We start from the raw sequence: 15,365 nt of genomic DNA, 5'->3' as shown, positions 1-15,365 counted from the left end.
AGATAACTTTGTTCATATACTGTACAACAATTCCTTTACATATTCCCAAAACATCACAAAGATTCCAATTAAGTCTTTAAATTTACGCTTTTAGAACTTTCAAAAAAGAAATTAGTTTCAAATATATCCTCAAAGCAATAAACATTAAAATAAGCTTAAAACTATAGTTCTCAGAAGATTAAATAATAAAGTAATCGATCAATCAACTTATCTTCAATATATTCACTTTTTTTTTTTCTAAATGAAGCTTCACCTATACTTAATACCTTACCATATTATTTCACATAACTTAAAGTAATTTAAATTTAACATTTGGAAAATTAAAGTTCAAGCATTAAGGAGTATTTATCAGCATTCATCAGTGTTTTGCGGGATGTTTACCTGCTCAGCATATCAGCCATGATATCCAGTGCCTCCAGTTGAACAGATACATCTTCCTGCTTGGCTATAGCACTAGTGAGACGCCCTGTGATCTTTTTGCAAACATTAGCTGCTAATGCAGAACCTGCAAGTGTGACAAAACCTCAGCATTTTCATAATTAAAAAAAATACAGTTTTTAACACCAGAGATCACATCTGTGACTATGGAAAGCAACCTGATCTCAACATAAAGAAGCTTTTCCCACCCAACAAAACAAGCTTGAACAGCCGGTTTGTTTGCTAATGTAATAACACATGCTCTGCATTAGAGCTGAGAGACTATCTATGTAGAAACATACTGTGAAGGAGGGCTTCTTAATTGTCCCATAAATATATACAACAGAAAGGACACTGCTTTCAGCAGGGCAAGCAATGGAAGGTGAAGGCCAAGACGAGTCTAAAGCAATAAATCAAACAACTACAGGTAAAAATAAAGGAATAAACTAAAAGGTAATGGGAAACACAAAAGTAGATAGAGCCACCTCTAAAGAACAGCTGTATAACAAAAAAGCAAAATTTTTGCACAAGAAGCTACTTAAATAATAAGAACCTGAAATACTGCTCAAGCATTTGAGAAAGGGGAAAAAATGTATACCCAAAGTATTTTAAAATTAAAGTAAAAATGTCTTTACCACAACTCCATAGTTCCTCCTTCCCCCAACTGCCTAACGCTGTTCAGAGTAATTATAAGCAGAGAAGAAACTCCTGTCATGGTAACAGCTACCCAATGGCTAGCGCTTACCTTCATTTGCATGAAGTTTTTTTAATCACACTTTGTGAATTTTGATGTGAAATTAATGCCATTCCAACTTATATTAAATCTAGTTTACATATATTTATGGCTTATTCATAACTATATGACTAAAACTAAACATAACAATTGGACAGTCAAATGTGTTACCATGGAGGCTAAGAAAAAAAGACAACAACCTATGTTTGAGTTGAGAGCCAGAAATAACACCTAGGTTCCTTTTGTATTAGGAATGCTAATTATATTGAAAGATTTTGCTACATTTTTGTTTGAGTTTTGCCTCCACCCCAAAGTCTCCCTTCGTTTTGTGTAGGCAAACAAAAGAATAAGATCTTAAACTGATTTACTTGGAATTATTTATTTAAAGTTTACGCATCTCACTACTGCTTGATAAAAGCAAGACTTACATGTGGACTTTCAATAAAGCATGTTAAAATCCAAGCTTTTTTTTTTATTTAAGAAACCTCAGTCTCTTAAAAATTGCATTTCCAAAGCCTTTTTAATCACTTCTCTATTCTCATTCATATCCTACACTACAATATCTGAAAAGCACTTGAATAAAAAGTAATGCCATTAACTGATGAGCTGTTCATCATTACTATCTCTTTTGGAGGAAAGACTGCCTTCAGTTAAAACTGCAGGTAAGCATTTCAATAATTTAACAGACAATTGTTAGAAACACAAGGTACTTTCCAAAACACTTACCAGAAGAAACTGAGACAAGAAATCAGATCATTAAAGAAAAATACCCAAGTTATAATCAATTTTATAGTCTACTATCAATCAAAAAGCAAGATGAGATTTAGCTATTACTACAGCCTAGAAATGTTCCACCAGGCAATTATGAAAATAGGAGCTTTTACACTCAATTTGTTATACTGAAGTTCATATACTATAAGTTTGTTTTTCACATTAATGCAAGTCCTCAATAGTTTTTTTAACTAGCAAAATCTGGAAATACAGTCAGAGAGAAGAAGAAACTAAAAGGAAATTTATGCCATACATTCTTCCTCTGACAGAAATTAGTTCCAATGTTAAATGAACTGAATCCTCTTCACTAAAGGACCCAGCCTTTGCATTTTTTTAATTAGTAATGAAACAATAAAACTAGCTAGTTGTGAATACAAAATGCCTTACCACTGGAAGCTGGGGGCAGTTCTCCAATAACAGTTTTAAGGCCAATGCTTGAAATGTCACGTAACTGTTCTTTATCTGAAAGCATGTTTGTACAGAGGGTATCTACAATGGTCTCCACTTGATACTCCTTCACTTTACTCACCAAAGGGCCAAGGCTGTATAAACAGAAGAAAAGTATTAAATCTGCAACCTTAAATAAAACCCCTCATTTTATTTCAGTCAGTATTTTGCATTCAAGTCACAAACTTAAGGTTGGATTTGGTAGCAATATAAAGCAGAATTTTAAAATCTGAAAACCTTCAACTGGTTGGGTTGATAACCTGTCTCCATAAATCTAGTAACAAAATACTGGTTCAGTGTATGTTTTTTATCTAGTGGTGGAAACAGCTTTTGCATGACTCTTCTGCTTCAGTCTCAAAAACAGAGTCCCTCTTACTTCCCAATTAATGCCAAGATTTATAACAAAAGCTACCTAGCCAGAGCCATCAGTTTATATGCTTAACCATCATTGCCTGCTTAGTTCATAGACAAGTAAGCAACTTTCTTAATTACTGCATCTTCATTCTACGCAACACTTGGGTTCAACCTCATATACACTCAGACTCATCCTATACCTTAGAGCGCCTTCCTTAATAGAATGCAAATGGTAAAATAAAAAACAATGACATGGCATGCCCTCCTTCACGCAGACTCCAAGCACCACTATACACGCAGCACATTGTAACATTTTCTCTCTTTCCTCCAATTTGTGAGTTTTTAGTCATTCCAACTGTTTTGAGGATCATAACAATCTTGTGTTCCTTTGTCAAATGCTCCCATTTGTTCAAAATACTAAAACCGCAGATATAATCATAGAATTGTTAAGGTTGGAAAAGACCCTTAAGATCATCGAGTCCAACCGTTAACCTACCACTGCCAAGTCCACCACTAAACCATGTCCTCAGTGTCCTAGTAAAATCTAGTTCATTGCTAAGAAATATAGCATCCTTCACCATCTTCCTAGCTCTATCACCAACTCTCAGCATCTCTCCATTGTTAATGTTCTGTTCCAAAAAGGAAGTTACGCAAAACCAGAACCTTATATTGTCTCTATTTCCTTCCATTCACCTGTGAAAAACCTCCATAAGAAGTAGTCCAGGAACTTACTCTTTCTCCTATCACCCCTCCCACTTCTCACTCCGAATTTGCTTATCTAGTTTCTCCCTATTTTTAGAACACCTGCCTTCAGACAAAGCATCTCAGAAATGGGAAATTAACTGTGAAAGACTGTAGATTACCAAATATTTTAATCTAATTCAACTCTCTCAAACATACTACATTAACAACGAACACATAAAATTCTCAAAAAAGTGTTACAAGCTGTGCTATAGGCATTTCTACCACGTTCCATCAAAAAACAGTACAGCTAATCTACGGATACAGAAACTACTCTGAAAGACACAGCTCCCTTGTTTTGTAAGCTTCTGTTCTCTGTGTGTTGATCTTGCCAGCTATTCTCTCTTTGATTCTCTGTGGTGACATTCATAATATTACTATCCAATCAAGAAAGCATGTTTACTAATGAGATATCAACACTAGAGGTGAGATGTGACATGAAGCTAAAGTTCTACCAAGCTTAGGTTCCACACTGACCCTGACAGAAGCAAGGGCAGGAGGACAAGCAGCTGTGTGCAAGTCACATAGGAGAAATAGCAATAGCTTGAGCCAAGAATGGAGACAGCAGTAGCAAGGACCATCTACAGAAAATGTGGGAATCGTGAATTGGAAGTGTAGCCCACCAGCAGAACTAACAGAAACGCAGACGTATCTCCAGAAAAACTACTATTTATTTTCTCTTCCATCTGAATCAAAGGGATAATGAATAGCATTCTGACTTGGTCTGGTGCACAGGCCATCCCCTAGTTGTTTTGCAGCTGCTCCAGATGTCCCATCAAGGAAATCTACAGCCTGATTCTCAACAGCACCTCAATGTTTTTCCTCCTATGAAACACACTTCAAGTTATACACATCACCATCAAATCCAACTTCGGCCACAGTGAGAAAGCACAGAAGATTTTCAAGATGGTTTACATGTGTGTTCTCAGTGTGAACTTTGATGAGCAGTAAAGTGTGAGGATTTTAAGAGAGCCCTTTGTATCAAAACAATCTGATTAAGATTTTGAGGAGTGCAAAGACATGTGCGAAGTTCTTATTTTTTAGGAAGCATTTTTTAAAAGCTTAAGTTTTGTTGCTGTTTTTGTGAAAGCTGAGGCCCAACTTGCAGTACAGAAGTCAAAGCGAGCCCATGCAATGGTTCCATCAGATTTGTGCTGTGAAGTCAGAGAGTGTTAAAGTGGTTTCAAGTGCTGAGCTAAGAGGCCATGTCTCCTACTGCAACGGACAGAGCCAAGCGTTACGGATTAGAAATCATGGATGTTTCTGTGGCTTACAAGTCACGGTCCAAATTTCCTATCTGTCCTTCAACATCATACACAATGTACACAGACAACCTCTCCATAAATCAGACCTATAAAACTGAAATATGTGGAAATCAATGTATGAACAAATGCAGAAAAGGGAGCATCTTAAAGCCAGTCTCAAACTGATATATTAGGACTACATTAGAATGTAATGCCTCCATATAAACTTCAGTTTTTTCCACACTGACCTTTAATACTGTATGCATCTGCTTTTCATTGAAGTTGATTCTAGCAAAGCTGAGACTAAAATAATGTCTCTACAGAGTTAGTAAACACTAATTTTGGAGAGTTGAAGTCAAACTGAAAGCCTAGAGGAAAAATGAACCCACTAACTTGTTATCAAACCAAGACTAAGACCAAGAAAGCAAAGTTTAAATTTTCAAATGTATGCCACTATTCACTAGAAGTATGTCAGACTTTTGAGACTACAACGATTTAGGACCATATGGTCACGACCTCATTGAAACATAAGAAGTATGCAGAAGTTTCACAAGCAGATGATGAAATTATTTGTAAAACAGATGAACATAATTAACAATAAAACAACAACTTTCAACTACAAGTATTTGCCTAGTTTAACTCCTTGACAAGTGCAAAGGGAGTATGCTGTCCAAAGATGGACTGTTTTCCCATGCTTAGAAAAAACCCACAAAGTAATATTTGGAAGGCTGTAATATATTAATTTTCACTTAAATTTTCATTGATTTGAAACAAATGGCAATTATCAAACTTTTAAAACAGTTCAGTCACAAGTTTGATACACAAGGGTAAATATTTTTTCCCCCTCCCCAAAACTAGCCTTTCAGAGCACTTTACAAAAACAAAACAAGCTCAAGACTCTAGGAAAAAAGTGGGATGAAAACTTCCAACTTCATACATTTGATTGTACAATGTAATAATGGAGTTGCCAGCTCACGGTACAGAGCTAAACCCGAAGAAATATCAGTATGCAGTTCTAGTAAAATTAATAAATTCAATACATTATATTCTAATTGTACCAGACTGCTGGAAAGAAACTAGCTGGATACAAAGTACTTCCTTTCGGACCTTAGTGATTACAATGGGGGGAAAAAAACGTTTTGGTTTTATTTCATAAGATTTTGAAAATTATTCTGAATTAAGAGCAAGTTTCACATTAAAAAAAAAGCACAGGCTTTAAAGTCAACTGCACAAAACTAGAGGGGGGAGGAAACCATCTACAGGCAAGCAGAAATTCTGTCCAAGCTAGCAAGATACTAAGTTCTCAATGAAGACTCTCATTCTGAAAGTAGATAGTCCAAAATTCAAATTAAGTTATGCCACTCAGGCAAAAACTTGCTTTACACTTAGTACTTAAATCATCCAATTCCCACATTATTGTATTACAGAAACGCACATGTGTTTTAAGACAGAAGAATCACTCTTGAGTCATTACAGTCTAAAGGAGAGTTCCTTTCTTAATTTATATGTATTGAGAGACGAGCACACAATGTACAAGATGACAAGCAAAACAGTTTTTCTTGTTTTACTGGAAATAGCTCTGGAGTTTAAGTCTAACTCTCGAAGAACACAGCTGGACCCCTGGTTCACTGCTAGCTAATAAAACTGTCAGCCAGGCAGCTGTGAGGGAACACACAGGTCACAGATCACTGTTCAGAAGGAAAGGCTCGAGGCTATGGCATTCAGCATAAAGGCACTGAAGTCAATTTAGGAGCTTAGTGCTGTATTTGCGAAGAACCACAGCAAGACAACCCCATGTTTACTACCTTGCTGGTACTGCTGGGGAAAAAAGACAAATTCCTGCATTGCTTTAGCAGTGGAGATCTGAGGATGTGTAGTTTAATTCCAAAGTTTTTTGTGTAGTTTAATTCCAAATAACAAGGAAATGTTGTCTTGTGTTGATTTTACTTGTTGACCTATACATGGTTTGTATTATCTCACCATTTTTTAATGTGACTTGGCACCTTGGACCACAAACTTCTGAATGTATAGTCAAACTTGACAATGAGTTTGTTCATTTTGAACAATTCACATTAGCAATCCCCAGTTCTGGTCAGAGCAATTGTCCTTTCGAGTGTGCTTGGAGAAAAAAAGAGGAACAGTCTGGTCAAACACAGTTTAGAAGCACCTACAGGGTAAATCCAAACCCACATGTTCCAAGTTCCTCTGAAACTCAGTCTTCTCCAGTCTCAGAGCATCAAGTTTTCCATTCCTCCTGCTGCAAAGGCTCCCAAAACACACCCGAAGTTCCCCACACCTTTCACGCTTCCTGCCTTAGAAGTCCTCTCAGTTGTTCCAAAGCCATCCCTCTCCACCATATAGCTCACACCACGGGACAACTGTAGACCCTCAAAAATCATTGTTCCACCCAATCTGGTGGAACCCGTTTTCTCCACTCCTGGAAAAAAAAAAAAAAAAAAGACAGTGTTCCAACAGCTCAAACTAAACCATTACATACAGCTGTTAGAGAGAGCTAGCCTGGAGGACTAGGCTCAGATTCAGAAGACTGCAAGCCAGTAAATTCCCGCTGGACTCCAAGGGCTGAGATCTAGGGCCTTCCCTCTTCGACAGCTAGCAGACACGGCTCTATACAGTAGGACAAAACCAAAATACATCTTCCATCCCAAAACCTGTTGTAGGTACCCCACTGCTGCTACCCTTCTTTCCCAGGTCCAAGAATTCACAGTGGCAAGAGCTAATTATCATACAAGATCACAGAATCATAGCATGCATTGGGATGGAAGGGACCTTTAAAGGTCATCTAGTCCATCCCCCCTGCAACGGGCAGAGACATTTACAACCAGATCAGGTTGCTCAGAGCCCCATCCAGCCTGTCCTTGAAATGTTTCCAAGGATGGGGCATCTACCACCTCTCTGGGCAACCCCTTCCAGTGCTTCACCACCCTCATTGTAAAAAATTTCTTCCTTATATCTAGTCTGAAAGATGCCCAACAGAAGCAAAAGGCAGCAAGCAAGAAGCGCAGACAGAAGGAGGACATGGACAAAGGAGATGTATCTGTTATATAAAGCAAGCCCTTGCATTCAAACACTAAGTGTGACTTGCAATACAATAGTAACCAGAGTAAAGGTTCAAAGTTTTGGCATTAGTGGCCTGTCACTATGTTAGGCAAACTTAGGAGCTTCACTTTCAATGGCCATGCTCATAATGCCTTACTCCCATGAACTCAGAACAGTGTTCGCATTCGAGGCACAGCACTTTGATTAACACCCAGGAATATGCAATTCCCAAGACAATCACACCTACTGCTTTCCATGCCTTCGGTTCACAAAGTGTAACCTGCTTGGTTTTCTTTTCTCCTTACCCACCATCACCCTACTCATATGGTAAAACCTGCTGAAAATACTGGCAATTTGGGAATGGGGGGGGGGGGGGGGGGGCAGCAAAGGCATAAACATATTTACCAAAACCATGCACTGAAATATCACATACAACTTTTTTGTTAACGCACAAAACTTGGAACTAATTTGACATTAGTCAAATTAGGACACAGACATCTGAAATTGATGCATTACGATCACCCCAAAGCCACAAATGCAGAAAGATTTCAAATTACTCATTTTGCGGAGTATTTTACAGAGATACGCAGATACCTTAAAAATAAACACACAAACAACTTTGGTGCAACATTTCTAGAAGATTCAGCATACAGATTATCTCAAGAGAACTGTTAGTTGAGATACTGACTGGTATCTGATCAAAGGCATAAAAAGAAGCCCTTTAAGTGCACAGACACGAAGACGTAACGGAACGGTTTCTCACTTGCTTCAGCAGGTACACCTACTCCTACAGAAACGAACAGCTCTGACAGAGCACCCTTTGTTAAAAACAGCCCAACCTCAGGCCCTAACCTGGCACTGCCATTTAATTTCGGAAAAGGGCATCGTACTGGAATCTTTAGATTCCATTAGACCACCTCCACAGCTACTAAACTCCTGAGAGTAGGGGTTTAGAGGTTATATCCACAATCTAATCTGGTCGTTTTACTGCTTCAATCATGTTAAATTAATACTGCAATCTTATTAGAATAATTTCTGGACACTGATACTGGTAAATACCCTTTTCCTCCAACAGATAAATTCCTGATGAATTTGTACACAAGCATTTCCCAACACACAGATTATTACCAAGAATTATCTCCCAGACTCAAATACATCAAGCCATCCCTGACTGCATTCCTAAAAGTTGAAATGTTTTCTCCAGTTGCTCAAAAAGCTCACAGTTTTCTCCACAACTTGATTTTACTCTTCAGCCAAGCTTTCCTTTCAGAGTGTTTCACTGACACATCACTAGTTGCTATTCAAATACACACCACTGCCAGTCAGCAGCACTGTTGCACTCATTTACCCTTGGTGCATAGTAAATTGTTTTGCAAGTGATGCAAGCGCAAATCACCTAGAACAGAAACAATCACAATTCCAAGGTATGATGACTGTCCACAGTAGTCCAGAGAAACTCCCTGTGCGTTTCAGTCAACAGACTACGGTATACAAAGGTGTCTGTAGAAGAAGAATCTGTAGAAACCATTTCACATCTTCAACGCTGCATGTTCCAACAGAAGTATCGTAAATAGAAGCACTAGGAAGCAGTAACAAGCACGTGTACAATTATGGAAGCATATTCATATAAAACCGAGTAACAGTACCCTGTCAAAAATATGGCAAGCCTTCAGAGTAGCAATCCTGAAAGTTTGCTTTTGATCAGTAGCGAACGAGTTTGCTACCTGGTTGGTGAGATTTCAGGTGGCAGTGCCATCCCTCCTTTCACTGCTAGAAAGGTCATGTCTTCTACTTTTTGCAGTTTGCAATGACTTGTGCAGCTCTATGAAAATACATCTTCCACATCCTAGAGATCTGCAGCTGACACCATCCTTTTATACATTGACTTTGACAGACCAGAAGCAGATCTCTACCACAAAACAGTTGTTCCGTAAGTGAAAACATCTGAAATGATGGTAAGGATTTTTTTTTAAACCTGAATTGTTGAACAACTACTAAATTCTTCTGACTTAAATATGTTTATTTTTCAAGCGTAATCTATGAGTAACTAAAATAATCACAGCAAAGGCTGGTCAATTAGATCCATCTCAATTAAGCATAGGAAACACTTTTTTGCTGATGTTTTAAAGATGACCAAACCACTGAAATGACAGAGTCATTCACACAAACACTTGACATTACAGTTTCTAGAAAGTGTTAAACCAGATTTTACCTGAATTAGCATCTTCAGTCCTATTTATTCAGCCTATTAGTTCAATAAAGCTGACATACCAATTATGAAGTAAATTTTTAAAAAGACTGCCTCAAGCTTTTCTGGCCTTTAAAATCAGCAGATATCACTTACAGACCTTATTATTAGTCCCAGATTACAAACTAAGCTTATCAGAAGTTGAAAATAAACTGTAACCTTCTTCTATAAAATCAGTTCCGAATACAAAGCTTTTGCACTTAAGCATGTATTTTACCCATTTGAAGGCAGTTTCAGATATTGTTTTAACTGCTCTTTGATCTTTTCCCTTTCAGTAGCCAATAATTTGTGTCCAGTTTCTCTTAAAGTCAAAAGCTCATTCAGCTGCCTATGGAAATAAACAGCAACGATAACACACTGTTTCCTTTAAGTTACATACTTTTAAAAATAAAGGTGTTCATAGTGTAGCTCCTTATTAGGAAAAGGGACACCAACTCATAATCAATTATAGTGTTAAACTGATATATTTTAAATGGCTATCAAATAAGCACAGGGAAGAGTTAAAATTCGCAAATGGAAAAAAAAAAATTTATTCAAATCACCAGTATAGCATGATGTGCAGCAGTGTATTACCACAGCATCCAAAATGCTTTGAAGCTGCTGAACCGGATCAGCCACACACAGCCAATATGTGCATCATCCTATTCACACTAATGACTCACACTCACAGCATCAAGCAGGGTTCCCTATATTGAACTACTGCCCAGAGAAGTCACACTGATAAATGCAAAGAACCTACAGTATCACAAGGGAGGAATCACTGAAACTACTTACTTTAGTCCCACTTTCTCCCCCCTCCCCCCCCCATACATATATATGTGTATACATATGCATTTGTTTGGGTTTTTACAGGTTTCAGGGAACATTTCACAGTGTGAAACAATAAAAATTTTTTAAGTATAGGTTTAAATGGCAGAATACCAAACCATAGATAACTGCTCAAAATGAGAAGTGGTTCATCCTTAAACTACAACGCTGAACACATGAAACAATGTGCAATTTGGGCCAACAGAAGATTACCAACATTATCAGCAATGAAGAACAAACAGTCCATCCAACACAATACCTATGCTTAGACAATCCATAATGCTTGTCTAATCCAGATGCACATAACCTTGGATAGAGCTACAGGCAGTATAACTACTGCTGCCATAAGGTGCACAGGATACCATGCTGGACTACACCAACAGCCTTAAATTAAGAATATGCTGTAAGAATGCCCAATAGCATTTTCTACATTGGCTGACTATAAAACAGCCTATGACTATCAGATGAAGCAAAAAACAACTCCTCCAGAAAAAACGTAGACAAGAATACATTTAAAATTTTACATGCTCTTAAGAAAAACAAGGTGAACAACCTGCAGTTACTAACCTAGTTTGCATCTACTGCCTGCAGTAACAGAAGCGTGACAAATACACTTCTTTCCCTTCTGTAGGGTCAAAGCTTAGAGCAGGTTGACTTTTACTCCAAGAGTACTAAGGCAGCTCATTAAGTTCCATTTTTATTCAGAAATGAACTGCACAATCATCTTGCAAGGTACCTACCCAAATATCCATGAACTCTCAACCTGACTTCTGCTAACCAAAGAACATGTTTTATCCTGTCCAAAAACAGTGTAATATAACTGAAAGGATCAAGAACAAAATCACTAGTGTGCTTTGAAGAGATAATAAGAAACAAGTTCATCAGCATTTTAGCCAATAGAGTCCTTCCTACCCAAATGTGAAAGCAAGCAGCAGATAAGGCAAAACCAGGAACACTGCTTACTTGTTGCTACGCTTGCCTAAAAATAAATGCTGCTTTAAGGCTGCTCTGAGTTGTTTTAAATCTGCTCTGTTCAGTAACCTCAAGAATCAAGGCCTGAAAGAGCGATCTTCCCGCACGAGATTCTTACCTGCTCAAGGAGTGGTCAATATCTTTACCATTCACAGTGTTTCCATTGATCTACCTGTAGAGGAAGCTCCCCTAACAAACTGCAAATCTTTCCTCCCTTCCTCAGGAAAAAAAAATCTGTCTCAAATACAGATTAAAAGGTACATAGGGTTGTCTTAAATCCTTTTTCTATGAGAGAGGGCATCTATACTTAAATGGGTCAACAAGTGCCAGTCTGATGAAAGTTCCTGCTGATAGTCTCTAAAGTTTAGCAGAGCATTTAAATTAATAGAGATCTAAACACAGTTTATGCTGTCCTCAGCTGACAGTGCCAGCAAATCTGTGACAGAAATATGCAAGTAAAGAACAACAACACAAAATATTTAAAAACCGAAAAGCCAAGAAACATAATGCTGGCTGAATTTAACTTCCCAACAAATCAGGCTTACACCCAATGTTGTAGATAGAAGACTTTAGATCGGCTTGAACTGTGTCAGAAAAACTACAGCTTAATAGTGTTCAACCTCTCCCACCCTTCACCCCCACTACTGTCTCTACCAATGCTCATGTGACTGCAGGAGGAGAGCACTAAGCCAGAAGAAAACTAAGTCCTCAAGCCAGTCTACAACAAAATCAGACAAGCAACAGTACAAGAAAGGGTCAAGGAGGGTGAGAACAGCAGAGCAGCAGCATCATTAGTTTAGGCTGGCTTCAAACTGTCATGGAACAATACCATGAGTATAAGCTGCCTTAAGAGAAGACTCTTTCAGGGCGTTTTTTTATCCTCAAAGCATGTCTGCAAGCGATTGGGATTGAAAAAAAAAGAAAAAAAAAAGAAACTTGATATGTTCAAGAATGTACACATTCTAGATGAATGTTCACAATTTACCTGAAAACTTTTCCATCATGTTTCTTGTCCCATTAAATTTAACACTGTTGTTCAACATTAGTTGGGTTTCTTGAAAAGGCTACAAACTTTAAATAGATCCTGTCATTTTAATTAAATCCAAGAATTTTATCATTATGTCAAAGTAAACTTTAAAAATAGCAGAATGGTTAATAAGAAAAGAACAGGACACATACATATGTGCACATACAGAGGCAGCCATCTACTTTCTCATTCTCTTCCCTTTGCAATCTTTCTTTAATGATTTAGTAAACATTACTTGTACTTTAGGTCCAAAATTCTAACATTACCATTGAAGATTGTGATATATAAGCTGTGTCCATGTGCATTAACCTAAACTTCAGGATAACTTGAGGATGTACATTAAAGATGAGTACGCATGTATGTTGCAACGTAACTTTTCCACAAAATGCTATTTCATGTAAAGACAATTATAAGCCTGAGCCAAGTTTCATAATAACCTACTCTTCTGATTGAGTACAAGCAATCTCTTTCAAAGCCATAGAACTTAAGCTGTACCACAAGGAACTTTGACATTTCAGAAGTTTGAATTAAAAAGAAACATGACATTTTGTGTTGTTTGTTAACAAAAAAAAAAAGGGGGGGGGCTGTCCAAAGCTCTTGCATAGCAAGTTTACTTCAATCCACGCCTCATGGAATATAAATACCATAAATGGAATATTAAAAAAAAAAACTGAGCTCATGACCAAGAAACGTTCTCAGGAACGCTAGAAGCTTCTTAACAGAGAGGCCCTCCTTAAAGGGCACGAAAAGTCAAAAGGGACAAGAACAAAAAGTAAGTCATAATAAACGTAGCACCTCTTCAAAGGGTGCTCTGGAGAAGCCACACCACGTGTAAAGTTAAATAAAGTGAGGAACAGAGGGTACCGAAGCAACAGAAGTCTCTGAAATGCAATTAACTGCACCCTGACCCCATAAAACATTTACAGTTCCTGTAAAGCATGTAAAACCATTAACGCAGTATTCTGAATGTCAGTGAAGAGGTAAGTTTCATATTTGATAACCAAGACCATATATTTACCTTTTTATGTTTTTATATCTGCTTGAAAGCTACTCAAATACTACAATTCTTCCCCTACACATCATCTACATTGTCACAGTCAAATATCACAGTCAAATATCAATGTGGCAACTACCAATGAATTATAATCTTTTAGAATCTATTTAGCGTTCAAGAATTATCACCAAAGAACAAGCATGTCATTCATATACTTTCAGCAAGGACTGCATGCGCTATTTGTCACCTGAAACCCCAAACGTTAATCCGCAATGTCAACAAAAGATAGTTCTGTAAGAAACCACAATGAAGGCAGGTAGCCTACAAGTACAAGGGTTCCTTTGCGGACATCAATTTCACAATTATTTTGCATAGCAGTGGTCCTTTAAGTTTTTCAAAAGTGCTTTATGTTGTTCAGACATTAAACAATTCTTTACATCATAGAAAAAGAATACGTACCATTTGACAGCTAAGTTTTGCACCTCACCATTTTTATCTTCCAGTAATTTCAAGATCATCTTCACCACCTTTCTTTCACTGTCATCATCCAGCTTGATAGAATCTTTCTGTAGTTCTGTCATCAAGTCATTAGTAGCCATAAACCTGACAAAAGATAGTCAGATAATTATTGCTAAAAGGATACAGGTTATTCACAGTGCTCAGGAGTCAAGATTCTCAGTTTCCACCATTCGTTATCAAATAAATCACATTTAACGTTGGATTACTGTTACCTGTTTTGTGATGCAAGTAACATTTATTTTAGTTACAGAAAAATAGGAGAAAAATTGTATTTAAAAATAACAGTATCTTTTAGTTAAGTCATCATCCTTCCTTGATGAGAACAGCTACATATTTTACTTCCACTGTTTACATTATATTCCAAATGATCTCCACAAAGAAAAACTGACACTTTCCCAGGTTTTACGTAGTCTTTGCATTAGCTATGCTGATCTTGTAAAAAACAGGCATTTTTTTTAAAGTTTGTTAAAAAAAAATTAATCTCTGCTCTGTGTTTATTTTAAAACAACTTTTAATCAAGAAGAAAAATACAGAGTTTTTCAAACATTTTCCCATAAAATTCACAAAAGCTAAACATTAATGGAGGGAAAAATAAAGGTGAAGCTACGTTTTACGTGTTTTTCATTTTGTTGCCCTGTACAGACTAATTTGTTTATAATCCAGAGAATGGCTGATCCCATTTACTCAGCCCTCAATCTGGGGTGCCACATTACAGACCAAGATTAATTCTTGAGAGATCAAGCAAATAAAATCATCTTTCATATCAATTAATTTACTATTCAATAACACTGTCATATCCACAAATACAAGAACATACTGAGAAATTACTTTCCAAAAATACTGCTTTTATGCCTATTGTTTCTTTTCCTTCTGAAGTCTGTTTTCCAATCTGCTCTTCTTTTGTAAGCGCCCTCTCTTCTCAGAAGTAATACAGATGTATTATTACTCAACTATGAATCCCATGGGCTATGGTACCAATCCCAACCCCCATTCAAAGCCCCAGACAAAAATGGTTTGTAATTAAACAGTTAAGG

General features: G+C 37.2%; 1 protein-coding gene across 3 annotated transcripts in view; it reads right to left on the bottom strand.

Moving 5' to 3' along the window:
* Positions 1-15,365, bottom strand: part of CAND1 (cullin associated and neddylation dissociated 1) — a 37,846-nt gene that overhangs the window by 19,056 nt on the left and 3,425 nt on the right. For 2 of the 3 annotated variants that reach the window (XM_087763949.1, XM_087763948.1), the window contains exons 2-4: positions 14,272-14,415; positions 2,309-2,463; positions 382-505 (exon numbers count right to left, since the gene is read on the bottom strand). In XM_087763949.1, the coding sequence (XP_087620075.1) occupies positions 382-505; positions 2,309-2,463; positions 14,272-14,415 (423 nt within the window). Of the gene's footprint in view, positions 1-381; positions 506-2,308; positions 2,464-6,897; positions 7,083-14,271; positions 14,416-15,365 lie in introns of those variants that run through there. The other variant, XM_087763950.1, reaches the window with a different exon arrangement.

Source organism: Nipponia nippon, unplaced genomic scaffold, assembly GCF_047370975.1.
Source record: "Nipponia nippon isolate SJK-2023a ecotype South Korea unplaced genomic scaffold, ASM4737097v1 scaffold_3, whole genome shotgun sequence".
Taxonomy (NCBI): Eukaryota; Metazoa; Chordata; class Aves; order Pelecaniformes; family Threskiornithidae; genus Nipponia; species Nipponia nippon.
This window is presented reverse-complemented; position numbering and strand designations above follow the sequence as displayed.